Source organism: Osmerus eperlanus, unplaced genomic scaffold, assembly GCF_963692335.1.
Source record: "Osmerus eperlanus unplaced genomic scaffold, fOsmEpe2.1 SCAFFOLD_346, whole genome shotgun sequence".
Lineage (NCBI taxonomy): Eukaryota > Metazoa > Chordata > Actinopteri > Osmeriformes > Osmeridae > Osmerus > Osmerus eperlanus.
Window position 1 is genome coordinate 1 of NW_026911532.1, and position 23,210 is coordinate 23,210.

A 23,210-nucleotide genomic window follows, 5' to 3' on the forward strand; every position below is an offset into this window, starting at 1 on the left:
CCTTTTAGCAAGGTAAGTAGCATTGCAATTTTGGTATCCTTTTGGAAGACATTGATAACTACGAGCCTTCTGGTTCTTCTTAACAAATCCTGAATTGAATTCCCTAAAAGTAAGTTAGCCGACTGATGCTCCATTCTCATATCCCAGACTCACAAAGCATAAGTAACAACCTGGTGAGGTTGTTACTTACAACTACAAGAGGACACTAGTGAGGACTAGTACTTCTGGGGAAAAATGTAAAAAATAGCCAGAGACAGGGGAATGACGTGGGCCCATGAGGCCGTCCGAGGCTCCTCTCCCTCCCTCCCTCCCCCTCTCTCCTCCTCCTGAGGCTAGCCTGATACACGCTGCCAGTTCATTCCAGTGGGCTGAGTACTGTTTGGCCAGGGCCCTGGGTTGGTGTTGGAAAATAACTCCCAGTTTTCCCCGACCCTGCCCTCGTCTGCCCTCCACCCCGGCCCCACACCTGCCCTCCTCCACCCCTGCCCTCCTCCACCCCCTGCTCCTCCCTCCACCCCTGCTCTCCTCCACCACCCTGCCCTCCTCCACCCCTGCCCTCCTCCACCCCTGCTCTCCTCCACCCCTGCCCTCCTCCACCCCTGCTCTCCTCCACCCCTGCCCTCCTCCACCCCTGCTCTCCTCCACCCCTGCCCTCCTCCATGTCTCCTCTTTCTCCCACCGTTCAAATCATTTTAGTTTTCCCCGAAAGCATACGTCCCCCCACAATCCTTTGCGTGCTCACCTCTGTTTGCTTGGGAACTCCTGTGGGGGGGGCTCCAGGGGCTCCTGTGGTGGAGTCTGCTCAAGGGAGGAGGAGGGGTCGGAGTCGGGGTCTTACTGGCCGTGCTGCTGGAGGTCGGGGCAGAGGAGGGGGGGAAAGGGCCAGCGAGGGGGTCGGGGCTGGATTTGGGGTTGGGGCTGGGGCTGAAGCAGAGGTAGAGGCTGGGGGTTGAGGCGCGAGCCAGCGCCAGAGCCGGGGCCGAGCATCGAGCCAGCGCCAGGGCCGGGGGAGCGGAGGACGCGGGCAGAGGCAGGGCGGGGCCTGGGGGCGGAGGCCAGGGAGCTGGACGAGGTCTGGGCTGGGGCTGCCTGCTGCTGATGAGCTCGGGGACGGGGTGGAGACCGAGGCCGGGGAGGCCGGGGTCGCGACGGAGGCCGGAGGCGGGGAGGACACGCTGATGTGCCTCTGAGCGGCAGGGCCGACTCGGATGTGAGGCCTGTAGAAGGTGACGGACGGCTTGCTCTCCTCAGGAGCCCGCGTGGTCTCTGGAGGCTGCAGACACAGGGTGGAAAGAAGAACAAAAAAAACGTTGGGGAGTTTTGTCGTTTCATGTTCACCGTCCGCAAAACACAACCATGGCCTCCAAATGTTTCACTTTTTGAAAGGTAACGTGGTAGGAACAGCCTGGGATGTGGCGAGGGGACGAACACAGTACGGAAGACGGAACGAACCGGATACTCCGAAGGGAGGAAGGGGGGGATGCTCCAAGTCGACTTCTGCATCGTCGCGATAATCCTGGGCCTTCCTTATCTAAAATCGCCCCTCTCTATCTCCCCCCCCCCCCCTCCATCTCTCTCTCTCTCTGTCTCTCTCTCTTCCAATCGACAGCTTAAAGGAGCCCCTGCCTGTGGCACCACCACATCAGCAACTGCAGCACCAAATCAACACCATGTCCTCCTGCCAACCCCTCTCTCTCACACACACGCACACGCGCACGCACACATAGCCGACGACCGGCCGCGCCTGCGCGGGGGGTTTTGGGACTGAGCGCTTCCTGGTGCACGGGGGTTGCTGTGGCTCGCCGGGGACAGCGGTTGAGGGGAGGCAGAGGGCAGGCGGCGACATGTGAGCATGGGGGCGGGAGGGGTGAGGGAGAGGAGGGGGGGCGAGGGGAAGAGAGGAGGAGGGGAGAGGGGAAGAGAGGAGGAGGGGAGAGGGGAGTGGACACGAGAGGAGAGCGGCGAGGGGAGGGGAGAGGAGAATAGAGGAAAATTGAGGAGAGAGGAGAATAGAGGAGAGGAGAATAGAGGAGAGGAGAGAGGAGAATAGAGGAGAGGAGAGAGGAGAATATAGGAGAGGAGAGAGGAGAATAGAGGAGAGGAGAGAGGAGAATAGAGGAGAGGAGAGAGGAGAATAGAGGAGAGGAGAGAGGAGAATAGAGGAGAGGAGAGAGGAGAATATAGGAGAGGAGAGAGGAGAATAGAGGAGAATAGAGGAGAGGAGAGGAGAAGAGAGGAGAATAGAGGAGAGGAGAGAGGAGAGGAGAGGAGAAGAGAGGAGAATAGAGGAGAATAGAGGAGAGAGGAGAATAGAGGAGAGGAGAGAGGAGAATAGAGGGAGAGGAGAGAGGAGAATAGAGGAGTGGAGAGAGGAGATGAGAGAGGTGAATAGAGGAGAGGAGAGAGGAGAATAGAGGAGAGGAGAGAGGAGAATAGAGGAGAGAGGAGAATAGAGGAGAGGAGAGGAGAGAGGAGGAGAAAAGGGAGAGGAGGAGAGCCGTGGCCAAACCTCCGGAGACTATCCCACAATCCTTTCCATCTGCGTCTCGCGCTCCCCACCGTCCCTGGCCCCTCGAATTCCCCGATCGAGTTTGTCAACCATCTGTTTTCCCGGGGAGTCCGCAAGACGGCCTCGCCCCAGCCGTACAGCTCGCTTTACGCCTCCCTTAAGCACAAATGTGCACGCGCGCACACACACACACACACCAGGGTCGTGCAGACATCCCAACCTCCATCTCCATGGTGCACATGCTGGAGTGATGACGGATATAAAATGGGTGGGGGTGGGTGCATAGTTCAGCTGCTCCCTGAGAGAGAGAGACAGAGAGAGAGACAGAGAGAGAGAGACAGAGAGAGAGACAGAGTGTTGTGAGAGAGACAGAGAGAAAAGAGAGAGACAGAGAGAGAGAGAGAGAGAGAGAGAGAGAGAGAGAGAGAGACAGTGTTGTGAGAGAGAGAGAGACAGAGAGAGTGAGAGAGAGAGACAGAGAGAGAGAGGGATAGGGATAGAGAGTGTGAGTGAGAGACAGAGACAGAGAGAGACAGAGAGAGAGACAGAGTGTTGTGAGAGAGAGAGAGAGAGAGAGAGAGAGAGAGAGAGAGAGAGAGAGAGAGAGAGAGAGAGAGAGAGGGATAGAATTTGAGTGAGAGACAGAGAGGGATAGAGAGTGTGAGTGAGAGACAGAGACAGAGAGACAGAGAGAGAGAGAGAGAGACAGATGGGGAGGGGGTGTTCCTACGTTTTTGGAAAGCAGGCCTTGTGTTTCTAGGGAGTTTTTTGTTTTTTTTCCTTCACCTGTTTGGGTTTGTTCTTTCTCTCCTACTCTCTCTGACGAGGACAGAGGGAGGTCAAAGAGAGGCAGTCAGAGAGTGAGAGAGTGAGACAGAGAGAGAGAGACGTCTGGAAAAGAGAACCGCGTAGACAGCTGGGAGAAAGTGGATCTGGACACAGAGAGACAGAGAGAGAGCGAGAGAAAGAAAGAAAGAAAAAAGAGAAGGAGAGAGAGGGAGAGACAGAGAGAGAGAGGGAGAGAAGACAGCTGCCGAACCTCCACACCATGGGACCTAAAGGGGATAGGGTGCAGTCAGCGAGCAGGCGGGGGTGTCCAGGCGGACGTGACCGAGTCACATTCCGGAGCCCCGGGGTGAGAAGTGGCCGGCCAACGCCCGCCGCCTCACATTGCCAGCGTGTCTGAGGGAGGCCTCTCATAGGCTGACCTCCCCGCAACAGGAAGTAGCTGAACCTTGGAGGACTAGCCCCTCTCGTCTACAGAGCGTCCGGTCTGAACCGGACCAGAACCAGAGCAACGCCGAAAGAGATCAATTGTGCATGTGGTCTGTTCACAAACGCTCCACGAAGGTTGAACTTACATCATCGACTGCTAGAGGGGGTGGCTTGTCGCTGGCTGACACCTGTGGGTTCACACACACACACACTTTTTTTAAACAGGAAACAGCAGAGCATTGGCAACCACAGGATGTTTGAGGGCGCAATACACAAACCCACCTGTAGAGGGGGCGAGCAGCTTACTTCTTCAGCGTTGCCCTGTGTGGAGAGAGACAGCAGCGCATCAGTGGACGCCACCCCCAAATCCCACACTGGAACTTCCCATTGGCCCAGACGACGCGAGCGGATCTTGAGACGACGCCGTCTCGACGCGACGAGTGACACGCGTGTTTGTCGAGTAATTGCCATTGTGCCATTGATGTGGCCCAGTTCGTTTCAAGTCTATTGTGTGTACCATGTTGGAAGTTGATGTTCCTAATTTGGCAATTAGAGAATGGCCAGTGCTTTGAGGGACACACGCAAACCCAGGCACACACACACACACACACACACACACACACGGATCGTGGTCAGGCGAGACTGTCCACCCGGGCTCGCACTCCTTATGTGCACACGGTTGCTATGACAACACGGCAAATCTTCTACCTCTTTTTTTTTTTTTTTTTTTTAAGATGCCGCGCAAACGGAGATAGCCCCGTCGCATCCTTAACCGCTCCCTCACAACTGCCACACACACACACGCACTTCAGACCCTTCACACACACAAACCTCACACGAACACACACACACACACACAACCATGCATTGGATGCAACAGATTCAAACATTTATAGCCATCGATACATTCACACACCTACACGGTGACTAATGACTCACAGATGGCAGGGAGCACCGGAGAGAGAGAGAGAAAAAGAGAGGGCGAGAGAGAGAGAGAGAGAGATAAAGGCCAGGTGGCAGAAAACGGGCCGAGATGTGGGGCCGCGGTTGTGAGGCACGGTGGTCAGGGGAAACGGCCCCTGGGAGCACGTCAGGTAATGAAGGAGAGCAGACAGGAGCGGGAAAAGGTGAAAGGGAGGGAAGGAGGGATGAGCGAGGGAGAGGTAGACGGGGGTGATTTATTTCGGCCGCTGAGCGATGAGTCTCCCCGGAGAAACTGCGTCTTCACTGCCCCCCTTGGCCGTGTCCGAGATTAATGACAGCAACAGGAAGGTCACCTCCACACATACACACACACGCACACACGCACACACACACACACCTTCAAATTGAGATGTATCCCAGTCTGTGGTTTGGGATGGTGGTTTTCTCTCACGGCTCTTCCTGATTCCGCTGCTGTTGTTTTGTTCACCAAGATGCTCTTCAGTGTTGCCTTCAGCTGGCTACACAGACAAGAGGCCAAATACAGTGTTTATATAACGAATAGAGTGGGCTCTGCATGCACCGGAACGCAGTTAGTTCACTGCAACTTGTAAATATTCATTAAAAGCCCCAAATATTGCCGGAAATCTTCCATTTCTTTGTGACAGGGATTTGAAGTTTGTGCCAGACTATACGGCCAGAATAAAAACAAAATGTCAATATTCCAAAATGCTTTCATCTATTTTTCAACACTTCCACCAGATCTCTCTGAACAGGAACCTAGAGGCATCAAAACAAACTACCATACAAACCGGCCCCAATACCCAAAACTATTTACATGTTCCCTACACAAACACAGATGAACAGGTAGATAGACACCCAGTTGAAAACCTCAACTTCCCCCCGTCAAAACAAGACAGGCACGGCACAGAACGTTCCAGAAGGGGGAGGTGGCCACGTACTAGGGGCTGGTCTTGTCCTCCAGGCTGGTGCCGATGAGCCTGGCGCTCCTCGGCTCGTCCGAGTCCCCGATCACCATGACGGCCACGTCTCCATCGCGACCCAGCAGCCACGTCACGCTCTTCCGGTTGGCTGCGGGGGAGCACACACACACACACACACACACACAAATCTGAGTTAGCATGGTCTACAGATACAGACTCAAGTTCAGGATAGTCAGAGACACGTTCAAGTTCAGCACAAGAAACTAAATACTCCCCCCATCAGTATCGTTATCCGTGAGAACTCATCAAAAGTACAAACTAAACCTAACCAGAACGACTCAGCTAAAACCACTGTGTTAGATAAGAGACAGCGCAACAAGCGGAGATGCCCTCCATGTGTGATACAGACCTTTGGAAACGCACTAAAAACATCCTTATATGGACACAAATGTTGGTCGCAGGAGAAAGGGAGAAAGAAAAAAAAAAGACATGATGCTTCATCAGTGACTGTTGTGTTGGAGGGCTGGAGGGAGAGAAGGAGGGAGGGAGGGAGAGGGCTGGAGGGAGGGAGGGAAAGGGTTGGAGGGAGGGGGCTGGAGTCAGGGAGAGGGCTGGAGGGAGAGAGGGAGGGCTGGAGGGAGGGAGAGGGCTGGAGGGAGAGAGGGAGGGCTGGAGGGAGGGAGAGGGCTGGAGGGAGGGAGAGGGCTGGAGGGAGGGAGGGGGTTGGAGGGAGGGGGCTGGAGTGAGAGAGGGAGGGAGGGAGGGCTGGAGGGAGGGAGAGGGCTGGAGGGAGGGAGAGGGCTGGAGGGAGGGAGGGGGTTGGAGGGAGGGGGCTGGAGTGAGAGAGGGAGGGAGGGAGGGCTGGAGGGAGGGAGGGCTGGAGGGAGGGCTGGAGGGAGGGAGAGGGCTGGAGGGAGAGGCTGGAGTGAGAGAGGGAGGGAGGGCGGGCGGGGGCTGGAGTGAGAGAGGGAGGGAGGGCTGGAGGGAGGAGGTTGGAGGGAGGGGGCTGGAGTGAGAGAGGGAGGGAGGGCTGGAGGGAGAGGCTGGAGGGAGGGAGAGGGCTGGAGGGAGAGGCTGGAGGGAGGGAGAGGGCTGGAGGGAGAGGCTGGAGGCAGAGGCTGGAGGGAGGGAGAGGGCTGGAGGGAGAGGCTGGAGGGAGGGAGAGGGCTGGAGGGAGAGGCTGGAGGGAGAGGGCTGGAGGGAGAGGCTGGAGGGAGAGGCTGGAGGGAGGGAGATGGCTGGAGGGAGAGGCTGGAGGCAGAGGCTGGAGGGAGGGAGAGGGCTGGAGGGAGAGGCTGGATGGAGAGGCTGGAGGGAGGGAGAGGGCTGGAGGGAGAGGCTGGAGGGAGAGGCTGGAGGGAGGGAGAGGGCTGGAAGGAGAGGCTGGAGGGAGGGAGAGGGCTGGAGGGAGAGGCTGGAGGGAGGGAGAGGCTGGAGGCAGAGGCTGGAGGGAGGGAGAGGGCTGGAGGGAGAGGCTGGAGGGAGGGAGAGGGCTGGAGGGAGGGAGAGGCTGGACGGAGGGAGAGGCTGGAGGGAGAGGCTGGAGGGAGGGAGAGGCTGGAGGCAGAGGCTGGAGGGAGGGAGAGGGCTGGAGGCAGAGGCTGGAGGGAGGGAGAGGGCTGGAGGCAGAGGCTGGAGGGAGGAAGAGGCTGGAGGGAGAGGCTGGAGGGAGGGAGAGGCTGGAGGGAGGGAGAGGGCTGGAGGCAGAGGCTGGAGGGAGGGAGAGGCTGGAGGGAGGGAGAGGGCTGGAGGCAGAGGCTGGAGGGAGGGAGAGGCTGGAGGGAGGGAGAGGCTGGAGGGAGAGGCTGGAGGGAGGGAGAGGCTGGAGGCAGAGGCTGGAGGGAGGGAGAGGGCTGGAGGGAGAGGCTGGAGGGAGGGAGAGGGCTGGAGGCAGAGGCTGGAGGGAGGGAGAGGCTGGAGGGAGAGGCTGGAGGGAGGGAGAGGGCTGGAGGCAGAGGCTGGAGGGAGGGAGAGGCTGGAGGGAGAGGCTGGAGGGAGGGAGAGGGCTGGAGGGAGAGGCTGGAGGGAGGGAGAGGGCTGGAGGCAGAGGCTGGAGGGAGGGAGAGGGCTGGAGGGAGGGAGAGGCTGGAGGGAGGGAGAGGCTGGAGGGAGGGAGAGGCTGGAGGGAGAGGCTGGAGGGAGGGAGAGGGCTGGAGGCAGAGGCTGGAGGGAGAGGCTGGAGGGAGAGGCTGGAGGGAGGGAGAGGGCTGGAGGGAGAGGCTGGAGGGAGGGAGAGGGCTGGAGGCAGAGGCTGGAGGGAGGGAGAGGCTGGAGGGAGGGAGAGGGCTGGAGGGAGAGGCTGGAGGGAAGCTAAACTGCAGCGTCACTCGGCTCACACGGCCCAGCTTCCCCACGAGGGCGGGGTCAGGGCAGGGGACAGGCACCCCGGGATAAACAGGTTACCACGGTGAACAGGTTCTGCTGGGATGTGTCAACGCAACGGCATTCGGCACCGGGAGGACAAGCCCTTCGAGTCGGAGCACGCACTCTTTAAAAAGTAGGGCAAACTACAAGTGTTGCTGAAGGGGAGTCTGGCCATTTAAACTTCCAAAGTGCTGAACAGTGAAAGAGATTTTGTGAGGTAAATTCAACATATTTGGGTCTGGGCAGAGAGACAGAAAAGGATCTGTCTATGCTGGATATGCGGTCATGGGCTAACGTCACCAGTATGACTAGTGAACCCATTCTGAACCCAGACCTCACATAGAAGTATGCTGACACCAAAGTATGTCAACAAGTCTCTGTCAACAACAAAGATAAGATTTGAATCATTTCAAACCATTTTTCCCTGTAGAAATATCCTTGGTAAAAAAAGATTCCTTTCATTATTTTGGGTTCCAAACTTGTACATGGTTCGATATAGAAGGTAGCTATGTGGATGTTCATTTTACCAACGAAAGGTTGTTGTAACTGACCTGTAAATAAAAACGTTTACCCTAAAATAAATACAATTTCCACGTAGAATTCTCAAACCCTGTAACCGGAAGGCTACCTTCCTGTCGGTTTTCACTCTAACCCTAATCTAGCACACCCGATTCTAATAATTGGCTGATTGACGTGTTGAATCAGGTTAGTTACAACTTGGCAAAAATCTACAGTTACAGAGATGCAGACTGTTGAGATCCGCTTTAAATAACATTTGCTTTACACACTTTCACACATTTCACTGTGTTATATCTACACGTGCTATGGAACTGCCAAGCAACTCACAATATAATATCTACCAAACTAACTGTGAAAACCACTTGATTCAAAACACACTAACGTGAGTGTGCTCACACAAGCATGGCTCTCAAGATGTCGCTGTGCAATCTCTGTTTTCCAAACGCCTCCATTTCCTGTCCACTTCCTGCCTCCTTTACTCGTTGGAAGGACTGGGACATGACTCACTTCCTGTTGAACACAGAAACTGACCACCATTTCCTGTCTGCCGCACTGCAGCCAAGCGAATGTCTGCAACCACACGTGTGTGTGTGTGTGTGCGCGCGCGTGTGTGTGTGTGCGGTGAGGGGTGGGACAGCGACGACTCGTAGGAACAGCTGTCCTGGTCATTAGTAGAGGGAGAGACTTGTTCTCCCGTTCCCTGGTTGAGGGCTTTATAATAGCAGCTTTGTCCTTATGACCAAGAAAAGACTTCCTGCTGGTTTGACGCACACACACACATCACGCAGCGCTGACCCGCGCCAACGGCCATGTGTTTCAGTACACGGCCCTCGGCCATCTTTCCCATCTCCTCACACACGGCCCTTATCTGCCAACCCTACCAGAAGGGGAGCTTTGGGTCTTGTGATTGCAGATTCTTTCCGTGGAATGTCAGAGGGGAGGAACTCGGTGAAGCAAAGTGGTGACGACTTCGATTTTCTCACAAAGCGAGCGGATGCCTCGAGAGAAAATGCAAACGGGCTGGATTCTGGGAGGCTACGTCAAACCAGTTTCGGCGTCACGTCATAAGGGTTTCGGATCGCTCCGCTTGTGTAAACGCGTGTTTGTTTGGCTGCGAAACCGAGTTGACAACGCTAATGCCTCCCCCTGCGCATGCGACGCACGCAAGCGGGGGTCAGATGGCTGAGCGGATAGGGAATTGGGCTATTAATTAGAAGGCTGCCGGTTCGATTCCCGGCTGCCAAATGACATTGTGTCCTTGGGCAAGGCACTTCACCCTACTTGCCTCAGGGGGAATGTCCCTGTACTTACTGTAAGTCGCTCTGGATAAGAGCGTCTGCTAAATGACTAAATGTAAATGTAGCAGCGTTCAAAACAACTGTCCACTTCCAGGAACCACTCACTTGAATCGGCTATCTGTTTTCCTGACACGCACACATTCCTGACGAGCTACAATCTCACTCAGTTAGCAAGCCTCTCCCCTCACACTAACTACGTTCCACCATCTCAGTCCCTCACTGGAAACGGGATGATACTTACCAGAACCTTGTTTTCACTGCCTGTATCCACACACACACACGCACACACACACACAACTCATACTGGCGGCCATGCTGCCGTTTCCTCCGAATAAACATCCCCGCCTGTGTCTCTAGGCCTCCTTGCGCAGGCAGACACTTGATTGCTCATTGGGCAAAAGCCCCGGCAACAAACCAGACGCTGACAGCGAAACCGAGTTGCGACACCTCCGTAGCAGGATGTGCCAGGGAGGTAAAACCACATGCTAGCAGCTCAACGTCAGCTTGTAACTTCCTGTCAAGGTAATCCACAGCAGAGCGCTCACGCAAACATGGCGCCCGCCTGGGGACATGCCTGGCGTGGCTGCCAGTAAGGAGAACCAGATGGCAAGGGGTTTCGGTGTGATGATTAGGACTTAAGTAGCGGACGGTCAGGCGGCGCGTAGTGGCCGTGTCCTGTGTGTGTGGCCGACGCGGGGTGCCGAGGTCAGCGCTTGTTTTTCCGGTTTGGAGACGGAAATGTTGTTTCTGGTCAATCGAAAAGGGCCGACGAGATCGATCGATCGATCGCTAGTCAGATAGGAAGAGTCATTGAGGTGAGGGAGGGAGAAAGAGAAAAGTGGGGGAGAGAGAGAGAGACAGAGACAGAGAGAGAAGTGGGAGAGAGAGATACAGAGAGGGGGGGGGGTCTACCTGTCTTTGGCTTGGCGGCGAGGGCCTCGGAGCTCCTCCCATCGGCCTGCCCCTTCTCCTCGCGCTCCGTCCAGCGCCGCACCTGCTCCTGGCGCATCTTCAGGAACAGCGTCTTCTTCTGGTCCTCGTTCAGGGCCTCCAGCACGTCTGGGTCGATGTACATGTCCTTGAGGATCTGCTGCAGCATGGTGGCTGGGCCCGCGGGGCGGGAGTCCGCTGGCGAGACGCGGGTTTACCCCAGCTCCGATGAGGGGCAGGAGGGGAGGTTGAGGGTGGGGGGTGGGGGTGTGGAGGGATGTGTGCTGAGGTCCACCGCTGGGGGAGCGACGTGAGGGTGTGGGGGGGAGGGAGGGAGGAGGGGTCGCCGGGGGGAGATGTCCTCCTCACAGCGGCAGGTGGTTGAGGCAGGAAGCTGGTTTGTAAACAGACCTCATGTGGAGTCGAAGAGGGTCAAAGAGCAATACCGGCCGCGTCCATAAAGGCCTTTCCCCGAAACTCGCACACAAACTCGCGCGCACAAACAATGCACTCGTACACAAGTCGGGGACGGCTTCTTGGGGCGACTCTCCCGACGACGGACATCAGTTCCCGGCGTCCATCTCTCAGCCTAAACGGAGGAGAAAAGGACACATCACGACTTCTGACAGAAAACCTTCCGGCGCTTTCCACACGTGTGCGGATATCTCCCTGTTGTCCCTCTCTCTCCCTGGCTGACTCTTCCCGTCTCTTTTCTTGGACGTGAGATCTTATCTCGTCCCTCTTCCTGGCGCTAATCTTTCAACTACGTTTTCTAGAGAGTTCATCGTGTCGTTACCTTTTATTCCGTTCTTTTCGGGCCTTTGCTCCCCCTCGTCCTCTGTAAACAGCAAAGAGCTCAAACGCCGCCTTTCAGTCTCATGCCATGTCAGAGCTCTGAAACTGTCTCAACCCTGAATGGGAGGAGATTCCTAAGGAATGGGGTTTTTTTCGGCTTCCCCCCCCCCACACACACACACACACACACACCCTACCCTTCACCCCTCCCCTCCGCCTTTCTCTCTCTGTCTCACGGGACAGCTGCATCTTAAAACGTGCTCGCTTTGCATCTTTCGCCGGACCGGAGGGGTCACTCGCGACCCAGGACGGACAGGAAAGCAGGGGGAACAGAGCCTACCAGCCTCGCGCCTCAGACAACAATGGCAAAGCACACCAAAAAAAAGGAAAAAAGCGAAACCGTGGAGGCAACCAAAAGCTAGGTTCAAGAGACTGAGGGAGTGAGGACTGTCATTCTAACTGACAAACTCAGCACTGCCCATGAGAGAGAGAGAGAGAGAGAGAGAGAGAGAGAGAGAGAGAGAGAGAGAGAGAGAGAGAGAGAGAGAGAGAGAGAGAGAGAATGAAGAGAAAGAGGAGAAGGGAGATGGAAGGAGAATAACAACAAACAAAGAAAGACAGGAATTAAAAGCCGAGGGAGGACGGTTTGAGAACGGTTGTGCTGGGGAAGTAGTGATGTACTCACAGTGGGGTGCAGCAAGACGCTCCAGAGCAGAGTTGACTCAACGGGAGAGTGCGTGCTTGTGTGTCCTCCTCGTCTTTGTGTGTGACTGAGCTGATGACATCACAGCATTCCATGAACTATGTCTCTCGCGCTCTCTTTTCCCTTAAACTCTGCGAGGAAACACACGCAGCCACAGAAACGCACACGCGCGCGCACAAACTTGGCTTAGAAAGTCAGGAAACGGAGCTCAGACGCCCTCGCTATAAAAGAAGTAACAGCATCCTGTTAAAAGCACGAGATAGACAGAGAGAGAGGGGTTGAGAGAGAGAGCTTGAGAGACAGGGGCAGATACTCTTTATTAAAACATCTTCAAATAAAAACACTTTTTACACATTCAATTATGTCCACAAACCCCAGAGGGTTAAGCTACAAGGATCGCTGCCGAGAGTAACTCGCAAACAGCATCCATTCTCATGCTTACGACCCTTTAAAAAAATGCATTCGCATTCTATTTCCTGGCCCTGAACTCTCAATCCCTCTTTCACGTTTCTCCGACAAAAACTTTCATCCCTCTCCTCCTTCGCTTCCCAACTCCCTTAAAAGTACAGAACTCCTCCCCCATGCAACCGTCTGTAATGACCACTCACAAAATAAAGCTGTACGCGGTTTCAAATCAGGGCACACAGGCATTCGTTGATAACGTTTTCATGTAGACTACAAAAACAAGTAGGCCTACAGTCATGAAGACAATACAGCAAATCCCAGTTGTGACTGTTGATGAATAACAATTACTTACACAACGCTGTCGTGATCAACTCAGTAGCCAATAAAGAGAACAGCCTCCTCTGGCGGTGAGTAGAAAAATAAATTGGGCTAATTCTTTCCGTAAATATAAAGGCACAGTGTACTTTTTTTCACAATAAAAAACGTTTTTTGCAGCAATTCATACGAAAGGTAGCCTATACGTAAAAAAAAACCAGTAACTTAAATTATTCGCTACTAAATAGGCTAACTAGCCAACGATGAATGAACACTAGGACTCTTCTCAAAATAAGTCTAAAAAAGAATGTGTTTATATAGCCTATTCATTTATTTATATATTTATTTATTTCATAAAATTACTGTTTAGTGCCCACTTTATCGCATTTCCGTGTTAAAAAGAAGTTGTAGCGAACTCTAATGCCTATCTTATCCATAGACCAATGGCACCATCTGCTGGTGGTGCCGGGAAACACACTAGTAGGCTAGCCTATATGTTCTCTTATTTGCTAAATAAAACTTAAAGACGTTGGTTGAAGCCTAGAATCCGTACCGCATTATTTAAGTCTGTTCGTAAGACAGCAGTTTTACCTTTTCCAATTGACGGATGAGGTTTGTGCGAGCCATGAAGCGTTTCAAAATGTTTCTTGTCAATGCATTTCATGTCAGTAGAGATCATATAGGGCTACTTCAGTGCTTCGGTCGTTGCCAACATTAAACACGCTTACATTTGACTTTTGTAATGTACTTTGGGGCCCAGAAGAACTTTAGGTAGACTAACTTGTCAATTGTAAATCCCATTACAGTGAAGACGGCAGGTGCTTTCTTCTATATGAAATACCAGATTTCTATCTCATTTTTTTTGCTCACAACTCAGACAAATATGCACAGTTGATAAACATTCCGCGACAATGCGGTTCTTTCAGATGATGTAGATGATGTATATATCTGAACAACTAAATCTGGGCTTGTTTTTAAAGTTCATTTCCTTTAAACGTATGTAAGCAAGTACGTTTGTTTATACAATAAAAACGCTTTAAAACACTGTTTTAGACGGACGTGTTTGTGCAACAGGTGGGGTTTGGAATGATACCAGTTCATTTATCCAAGGAAGCCTTGCATCAGCAATGGTCAGTCACATTGAATTTGATTGTATGACCACGTGTATTGTAATGGCATTGACATGAGTGACCCAGTATTATTGATAGTATTGATTATTGACAATGAGATGAAACCTTACAAAGATATCAGTTCCTACATGAGAAATGTGCAAACATTAAGAGATTCACTTAATAGAAATTGGTAAATTAAAATGTCTTTTATTTTGAACATTTGTAAAATATACATAAATTATATTCGATGCATAATCACCGAATGTGTTAATCAATAATCCTCTTAAAAGGGAATGAACATGGGAGAACATGAGCATTAGAGCAGAGAGAGAGAGAGAGAGAGAGAGAGAGAGAGAGAGAGAGAGAGAGAGAGAGAGAGAGAGAGAGAGAGAGAGAGAGAGAGAGAGAGAGAGAGAGAGAGAGAGAGAGAGAGAGAGAGAGAGCGAGAGAGAGAGCGAGAGAGAGAGCGAGAGCGAGAGACATTCTTTGTTGAGATTATTTCAAACAAATATCAGTCAAACATTTCGTCGACCTGGGAAAAAAGCAAAAGTGCTACACACAGCCCCCTAAGACAGAACACCGCACACCCTCATCAGCATCGTACCCCGAGCAGCCCCGCAGCGGACGAGACGACGGCGCCGCACACCGTCTGCCTCCACAACGCGAAGCCCCTCCCTTCTCAACGACCCTCACATGATGCTCTGACACTCCAACACCAGAGGGAGACTTGACAAGGGACTAGTACTAAGATGACAGCTCTCGGCTGCGTTGGAGGGAGAATGTGATGTTTGGCTGTGGAACCCCCCTCCCCTCACGTTGAATAAGCTTGCTCTGTGATTTCACCTCCCAGGATGAATGGAGAAGTCCTTAAGTGCAGGTAAAAAAAAGGCATTATAACACCTCGGAGATAAATAAACATGGAATTCAGCCACATCATGCGTTCAAATATTAATCATATATTTAATTGATATACATATATTGCCACCATTGGCACATACGATATTGCACACAGTAATGAAATGTTGCTCTGGAAACAAAAAAACATCCTCTGTGAGCAACAACAGCAACAACAACAACAGAAAAGTTTCAGAATGACACATTGTGGTGGAATAACGCTGAGAAGGTCCAAACGAAAACAAGCGAAAGAATCGAAAGAACTGAAAACAAGACATGCGGACTGTTCCCCCTCAGTTGAGGCCTTAAGAATTACACGTTACTGTCCAAGCTGTAGAACTACATACAAAGAACAATCACAAGGGGCGGCGGGTGGTGGGTGGGTGGGAGGGGGGTGGGTGGGGGGGGGGTGGGTGGGTGCCTCCGACAAGCATCCGTCGCTGGCCACCGGTTGGGTGCGCCTCTTGATCCAGTCCACGCTGAGTTGTGCCAGGCGGCTCCTGCTCTCCGTGACGCCCCGGCCCAGGCAGTGTGGTCCAGAGGGAACTCTGCGGGATCGAGGCGGATCGCCCCTCTTCCATGTAGGCCCACACCTGGAGGCGGGATCGGGGGAGGAAGGGTGGAGGGAGGGGGGGGAGGAAGGGGGGGGGGGTGACAAAAAAAAAAACCAAAAAAAAAAACAAAAAGCCTCGGCTTCTTTTTGTTGATGTGCGGTGGCACATGCGGGCCGAACCGCCCCCCCCCCCCCCCCCCCCCGAAAAACCAAAACAAAATAGTGACAAAAGGAGAAAAACAACAAAAGCACTATGAATATGGACTAAATACCCACTCTGCCATCCCAAACATGGGGCCAGCGTGTCAGCCAGTGGAGTGTGTAAGGCACCAGGTTGTTTTTTAATGCTCAAGAGGACACTCTCGGCTCGGGGGGGGGGGGGGGGGGGGGGATCTCGGAGTGTACTCCTGTCTCTCCCGATGACAACGCCTGACATCACTAAAAGGCCGGCTTTGCAAATCCACCCGACGTCGCCGGGCATCTTTCGGACGTGTGGCTCCGGCCAATGGGGACGGGGGTCCAGTTTCGGCGGAGACCGCGGCGACAGCTTTTTCTAATACTACGAAGAGATAACGCTGAGTGCGCAGGTTGAGAAGTAGGCTTTATGAGATCTAGTGCAGTACAGTCATTTGTAGTTCAGTTGACATTTATGGGGGTGTGGGGAAATCAACAGGCTGAGGGGGGGGGGGGGGGGGGTTAGTCGAGCCCCAGAGTTAAGAGGCCAACATCGAACATCCAACAACTTCATACAGGTGAACATGCAGCAAACAGCACTTCTTGGTACCATTCGAAACTGCCATTGGTAGACTGATATTTCCTGGTCCAAGACTGATTTCTCAGGGAAATGCTCTGGCGTTTCCAAAATGGAAAACATTCGGACACAAAATCATGCTACGCTTAATTTTGTTAGCACTGCCAACTGACCACAAAGCCAATTGGAGGTGTGTATGGAGGGTGCTGGTTAGAGTGACAGCTCTGGTATCTAGCGAACAAATATGCTTCGACGCACTCCAGTCATGCCACCTGCTGCATGTTGTCAGTGTTCGATCTTAGGCTAATACAGGTACCTTTTCAATAACTAATTTGCATGACAAGGAGACACAAACATAGTCTATAGTATACCCATCCGCATGACAACAATTTTTTACCGAAACAAAAAAAAGTTACGAGTTGTAATATTCCTTTTGAAGGCCTTCTCCAAAGTCCATTGTGTCAAGATACATTGACCAATTTGACATGTCCACTTTGTATGCAATGCATAGGCTATTGCACAACAGAAAGAGGGAGAGAGAGCGTACTTATTTCATTGCATGAAATGGCCTATGTACCTTTTTGGACTCCATTACGTCCATCTTTAAATTTCCAAAGCAGGCCTAGCCCTCATATGATTCATGTGTAAACAAACCTCTGCTCACAGGTAAAAGGTAGATTTGACAAGTACACTATGTCAACCTCTTAGAATGGTTTCGAATTAGGTGAGGGGAAAAAAACAAAATAACTAAAACAAAGTAAAGCATCTGTTTTGTGCTGAAGTCATTTGCTCACATGAAAAGGACTAGTTTCGGCAATAACTCCATTTTGACATTGCAAACACTTTTCATAATAGCTTTAACGTGTACAAAAGTTCTCGTTAATAAGGGAAATAAACACTCACTTCTTTGTCATCAAGTAGGAAACACGTTTCATATATAATGTTATTACTTTGTTTAGCAGCCGCTTACTGTATTAATGGTGGATAAGTGGGAACATCCAGCGATGGGTGACAACATGTCATAACTGTCAGTTTGTGTAGATTTATTTTGTTGTGGGTGGTGCTCCCTTGGAGTTAAACAGTTAAATCTTTAGATCTTTCTTTATACAGTAAAGTTTTTAATTATAATTTCTCTTGTTATTTTGATTACTTTTTGCATGTTTGCGCTATATATCAATCCTCTTCTCCATCATCAGCATGCATCTCTTCTTGCTGCTGCAGGTCGCATGCCCTTTTCTCACGCTGTTTTTCCTGGATCTTCTTCATCTCGTCCGCGTATTTACTAAAAGTATTCCCGAATTTGGACCATACTTTATAGGGCACCGTAATTGAATTGCGGTATGTTGGCTTCACCTCGCTTACCCTCATGAAGACTCCGTACTTATTGGATCCCACGTCGAAGAAAAAGCGTTTGTTATCTACAGTCAAGGATGTTCCTTCGGGCAACTCCGCAGGTTCGTCCTCTACACCGTAATCGTCAATGAGTTTTGCCAAAGCGTCACGAAACTCAATAAGTCCCTGGGCAGGCAGAGCAATCGTCTGGCCTTGCGTGGATCCCAAACCGGGCCCCCGGTTAACGGTCTGTCGAATCCTCAGAAATCGTCCTCTCTGGTTCTCTTTCAGATCCATGTAGTATTTACGGTTCTCTCTGACCAGGAATTCGCTTTTAAGTGCTCGCCGCGGCTCATCTTGTACGATGTCCGGATTGCTTGGTCCCAGTTGGGCATAATGTTCGATGAAGTCCCCCAAATAGTCACGGAACTCGACTGCCACAGACATTGAGAGAGTGAGGCGGCTCTTGTTTCCCCCAGCGCCGACTTCAGCTATCTTTAAGAAGCGGCCTTTTGCGTTTTGCTTTACGTCCAGGTAGAATCGTTTGTTTTGGATGTCAACCCGCTTCGACGCCAGCTCTTGCGTCTCATGCTGCAGCCCGGAAGCCGAGCCCGCCCCTCCTGTCACTGGTTGCATGGAACCGATGCCCGGGCCCGTGGCTGCTCCTCCCTGCTCACTTCCACTGTCTCTGTCCGCCATGATGCTGCCTGCCTGCCTTCTCCCTCTGTCTACTGCAACTCCACAGCCAGCCAGCCACGCCACCGCTCTCGCGAGATCTACACAAAGAAATCGAAGATATGTCTATGAAGCCTAAAGTATCATTTAAAAACCGTAACATAAAGTACGCCTACTATTTGGCCATTGTGTTTAAGTAAATTGATCACTTTACGTTTTGTAACCCTAGTATTAAAAGATTATATTGATTATACCGTTTTAAAAATCAAATACCCTCACTTGAAAATGTTGCGATGGAATTAGAAACACCTTTTTTGTATAAAGAGCAAATAGTGTTAAGATACAAGAAAACATAGGCTACAATAATATAGCCCATGATGTAGTAAAAACTCAAAGTATGCATACATATTGTCAAATATTGTGTGTTGGTTGGAAGGTTAGTTAATTTTGAAGAGCATTCCAGTACTTTAGACCGACCTTTAGGCTAAGGGCATTTAGTTCATTTTAGCCCATTTCATGTTTTGCTATCTTCTAGATGGGTGGCATGGAATTATTGTTAACAAATATGTGGATATTCCAATGAAACGAAGTGAGGACTTCTGTAAATGTAAACTTATATGCTATCCCATGTAGCCTATTCTGACAGGTTTGTGTGTGCCGAAAGGGCTGGTCGTTTAATCTCAATGAAATTCAATTATATAGCCTACCAAAATGACATAGGCTAGGTCATCCCAGTGGCTCATTTAACTCAGTTAACAGTGAAATGTGTAGATCACGCTCAGTCCGTTTGATTTTGAACCTATATGCATGTCAACGTCAGAACTTGCTCAGCTGTTAATAACATCAGTCATCTAATACAGCAGACGCGACTGGGATCGAAACCTTCTATACTACCCTATATAGGATAGTAGACATGTAGACTAATGTTTTTTAGGCCACTATTGACAGAGAAGCAAGTGCAAATCGGTTCAGAGGAAATATTTTGAGATGAGTTTCTATAGCCTATGTAATTGAGAGAAAACTGTAATGCGAAAATATAGCAGATGTCTGTAAATATAGCCTTATTTTGGACTATAATGTAATTGTATCCTATTTTCCGTTCCCAATCTTTCCTATACGCAGATGCCGCCGTTGACGTCAAAACTATTTCATATGCTTTCGGCCTACCCTGTGTCCTGTTCATGGAGGCTAAATATCCCTATATCAAAATAAAATAATATAATGAGTTATTATTCTGAATTATAGTTTATCAAGAAGACACGTTTTAACAAAGATGTAGACCCATAGGCCGAGTAGTCGCTTAGGCTATTGTAAAATGCCTTTGAGTTAACATATTTTATCCTAAACGTTGCCTGTCTCGCCTACTCTATAATATATTTGGACAAATAACAGTTTAAGATTTTCGATGTGTGTAGATCCGTCTCTAGTGCCACTCCAAGGATTTTGCACGGTGCTTCTCCACATGTGAGAGCCTCGGCCTATTCCGTATATGGACATATTTTCCATTTGAACCCTTTTTTTAAATAAAATGAAAAGGATGTTTAGCCTACTGGAAATCGAATTAGGCTATTTCTTATTGGTTTGATTATATTGAACTGCTGCCAATTTATTGTCTATATTTAATTTGTCGAACCTGAAATAGTTCTGTGATTTGTGAACATTTTATTTGTCCTTTGAACTACAAACAGTTGGAATAGCCTAATTTCAGCAGACAATTTTGATTAGGGTAATCGTACCAATGTTGAAATCTTATTAGCCTACTTTTTTCTCTCATTCCCAGTTCGTTTTTGATAATTTTAACTATATACCTAATTTAATGAATTTGAAAATGTCTACATTGGTCCAAACTGAGAAAAACTAAGAACTTGTGTAGTATTTTGATTGTTTAGGTAGCCTATTTATTAGTCAAAAGGCAATGTAAACGGATCTGTATCAGAAATAAAGCCACGTAATTGCAGCAGGCTCCTTTATGCTCCAGAAAACGAATGCTCCTTGTAAATAGTTTGAGTCTATCTCAATAAACACATAGGCCTATGCCTGATGAACTCATAACAAAATATTTTGGAGTTTGTTTGAAAAGCATTAGACTATCCAGCATACTTTTATAGATTGAAATACACGTATGCAATTAAAACGTATAGCCTTATACAAAAGCAATAACATTTCCAGTAGTTTCTAATCATATGACCAACAAATGTCCTTAAACTCGTTTAAATTTAAATGAGCTCAATAAGCAAAAAGGAACCTTTAGAGTACAAAATAGCCCTAGACCTTGTTTCTAAAAAGTGAATTTGATAAATGGCAACATTGCTGTGCATTTGTAAGAAAAATAAGTAAATGTGAATCATTTGTCCTATGGAAGATCACCTTTATTAAAACAGCCTTGTATTTTAGAATCTATTCTGCACAAAAATGTGTGTAAAAATGAAGTGTTATTGTACTGCCAGGGAATATTTATGGTAGTATGGTAAAGGGATTCATTGGTTCCAAAAAATTAAAGGGCATGCTTTTTTTACGACATGCAAATGTAGGGCCTAGTTGAGTGCAAAAGTTGGCTCATCGAAATTTGGCACGAAAATTCTGCTATTCTGAAAATGATTTCCATACATTTTTAAACTCTAATTGCGTCCCACGTTCCTCTCGCATGGGTTAATGCACATGTGCTTGAATTGCATGGTATATTGCACGGATTGTGTCATTCTTTAAAATGTTTAACACAAGAAGAGTGTCAAGAAACGGTTTTGTTGTCAAACGTTCAACGTATACGGCTATAATCAACGTAAGGCTATTATCTCAATCGTCGATGTTGTTTTTATTTGTTTTAAACTTTCTTCAATTAGTCTTAGGCATGTTACGCGAAAGAGTTTTCATATCTCACAGAGCACTTTACGCCGATATAAGATGTTTTTGCTGTAATAGACTCTGGCAGGTCCCACATTTTAGAGTTTAACGTGAAGGATTATATGCTAATTGTCATCATTCTTACTTTCAATTGAATCAGGCTGTCATTTAGTTAATTTATATTTCACACAACTAATCTAGGCTATACAATGTCCTTAGGCCTTTGAAAAAGAAGGGATTAATTGTGGGAGTACCGTCTGATTTTCTTGCCCTCTGATTTGCGCACTCTAGCCTTTACTCGCGACCAGGTCACGGTAGTCCTTACTTTTGTGAGTGATATCATTGTGATTTTAACACTTTATTAGGACTTTGTATGTTTTAAGAGTCAATTGTAAAAGGAATTGTAAAGGCGTCTGAAAAGCATGGTCGCACTTGTAGAAGTGTCATGTCACCGCCTGCCTACAGCCTCATGTGTGACCAAAATCATTAGTGGCCAAATCATAGCCAACACTCCGTGACAGCATAGTGCAACAGTTTTAATTGACAATGTTTTGTGCGTACTTCATATGAGAGATTTAAAGAACACCGATATACGCTGTGTGTGTTTGGCTACTTGCATGCGGGCGCTTGTGTGACAACTCAACGTTGCTTAAGAAAACGACTTTTCTTTTTATATCAGTCGAAAAGGCGAACCCTAACATGTCTAGTCGACGTTGCGCTTAAGTGGCATGCATGCCAAGACACTGCCAAGTGACAGTATTGCACTAATGAATGCAATGACATGTATATAAAACGTCGTCCTCTTCTCAAAGTCACAGACCTATAAAACGAGGAAGAATACATATGCCTTACCTCGCTCGGCCTGCAGACAGAGCGCCCTAACAGCCTGGATGTAGTGTCGTCGCAGGCAGGCAGACAGTGAAAGAGACTGAGGTGAATAACAGTAACTGCTTACAGGCCTACTGTCAACACTTCCGCGGTGCTGCCTTGCCGATTCACCGCTTCACAAGATGGAACGAAACAGCGAGTCGTGGCATGGAGAGAGGCGCACGTAGCCTGCAAGTCCAACGCCGCACGCTTGTCCTCTGATGTCAGCACGTTCAGTTACCGGGTATACTGCAATAATCGTGCGCCTCGCACAGTTGCTTCTGAGAAATTGCAGTTCGAGACTTTACCTCGAACAAGTGTTTCACCACCTGCTTAAAGGATTTATTTGTTAAAAAATATGTTTTGTAATTTTATCAACCTCGTGTTGAAACTTGTAGGGTGTAGTAGACTGAAAACTCAGTTTATTTTCAGAACCATGGACAGCCACACCATGTTGTTTACGCGTCGCAAACACATTGTACAGCGCGTAGGCTCTTACCTATGCAAAAGCACACTTTCTTGGTTTCAGTATGTGCTTTGAGACTATTGTGAAGGCCTCTTGCGGCGATAACACCTAGGGGCCTATACTACTTGGCCTATTAGCCACATTTGGCAACTGGAAACAACATTGCATAGCCTAAACCTCTTTAACAATCTTATCTCACGTTCTTCGCCTACACTGTGAAACGCACAATAGTCAGCAGATGTCGCCCTTGAAATACTTTGAAACTGTCATCCAGTGGTCATCTTTCCGCATTAAAATCACAACTCATCGATGTTAGTTAGACGCTCAACATATTTGACGATATATGTAGGATGTCGACTGTTATGAAGTTGTCTTTGAACATCATCTCAGAGCCTTAAAGCCTAAATTGGCATTGCCATTTTGAAAGTGAACACTTACAAATATTCAATTCTGAATAGGGCACTGCTTGCACTGCTCATGCCATTAAAAGCCATATTTCCTCTTCAAACATGTGATTTGCCGGGCTTTAGTTTTTATGAATTTGATGCATTGCATCTCAGCTTCCGTTTTCAGAGGCAGAGCACAGAATGTGACCTGAATGCAGGGCATGACTTAATAATGGAATGAGACGTAAAACTCATTCAGAATAGTCTGTTAAAGACTCCGGCGCCTTGAAACGCGTTAGTCATCGCAGCAAGACTAAATATGCCTGCTAAGAGCGGAACTGCCTGCATCTGCATTTAAACCGTCATTTACCGTCTTTTTTTGAGGGGGGGTGGGGGGGTGGGGGGTATGTCTACT

General features: G+C 49.4%; 2 protein-coding genes across 6 annotated transcripts; both read right to left on the minus strand.

Moving 5' to 3' along the window:
- Positions 1-722: 722 nt before the first annotated feature.
- On the minus strand, positions 723-13,067 carry LOC134016199 (SH2 domain-containing protein 4A-like). 5 transcript variants are annotated; one of them, XM_062455591.1, is made up of 8 exons: positions 12,956-13,067; positions 12,181-12,329; positions 10,683-11,289; positions 5,608-5,737; positions 5,046-5,166; positions 4,007-4,045; positions 3,871-3,912; positions 724-1,273 (listed from the first exon to the last, which is right to left on the minus strand). In XM_062455591.1, exons 3-8 carry the CDS (start codon positions 10,867-10,869, stop codon positions 803-805), a joined length of 990 nt encoding a protein of 329 aa, XP_062311575.1. In that variant the 5' UTR covers positions 10,870-11,289; positions 12,181-12,329; positions 12,956-13,067; the 3' UTR covers positions 724-802. The 5 variants fall into 5 exon arrangements, with proteins under 5 accessions (XP_062311577.1, XP_062311575.1, XP_062311574.1 ...); XM_062455590.1 differs by lacking the exon at positions 12,956-13,067 and adding an exon at positions 12,807-12,942; XM_062455589.1 differs by lacking the exon at positions 12,956-13,067 and adding an exon at positions 12,552-12,932.
- Positions 13,068-14,221: 1,154 nt separating this feature from the next.
- Positions 14,222-22,138, minus strand: LOC134016198 (transcriptional activator protein Pur-alpha-like). The gene is made up of 2 exons (XM_062455588.1): positions 21,929-22,138; positions 14,222-18,336 (listed from the first exon to the last, which is right to left on the minus strand). The coding sequence occupies exon 2, from the start codon at positions 18,257-18,259 to the stop codon at positions 17,402-17,404; it is 858 nt and encodes a 285-aa protein (XP_062311572.1). The 5' UTR covers positions 18,260-18,336; positions 21,929-22,138; the 3' UTR covers positions 14,222-17,401.
- Positions 22,139-23,210: the final 1,072 nt, after the last annotated feature.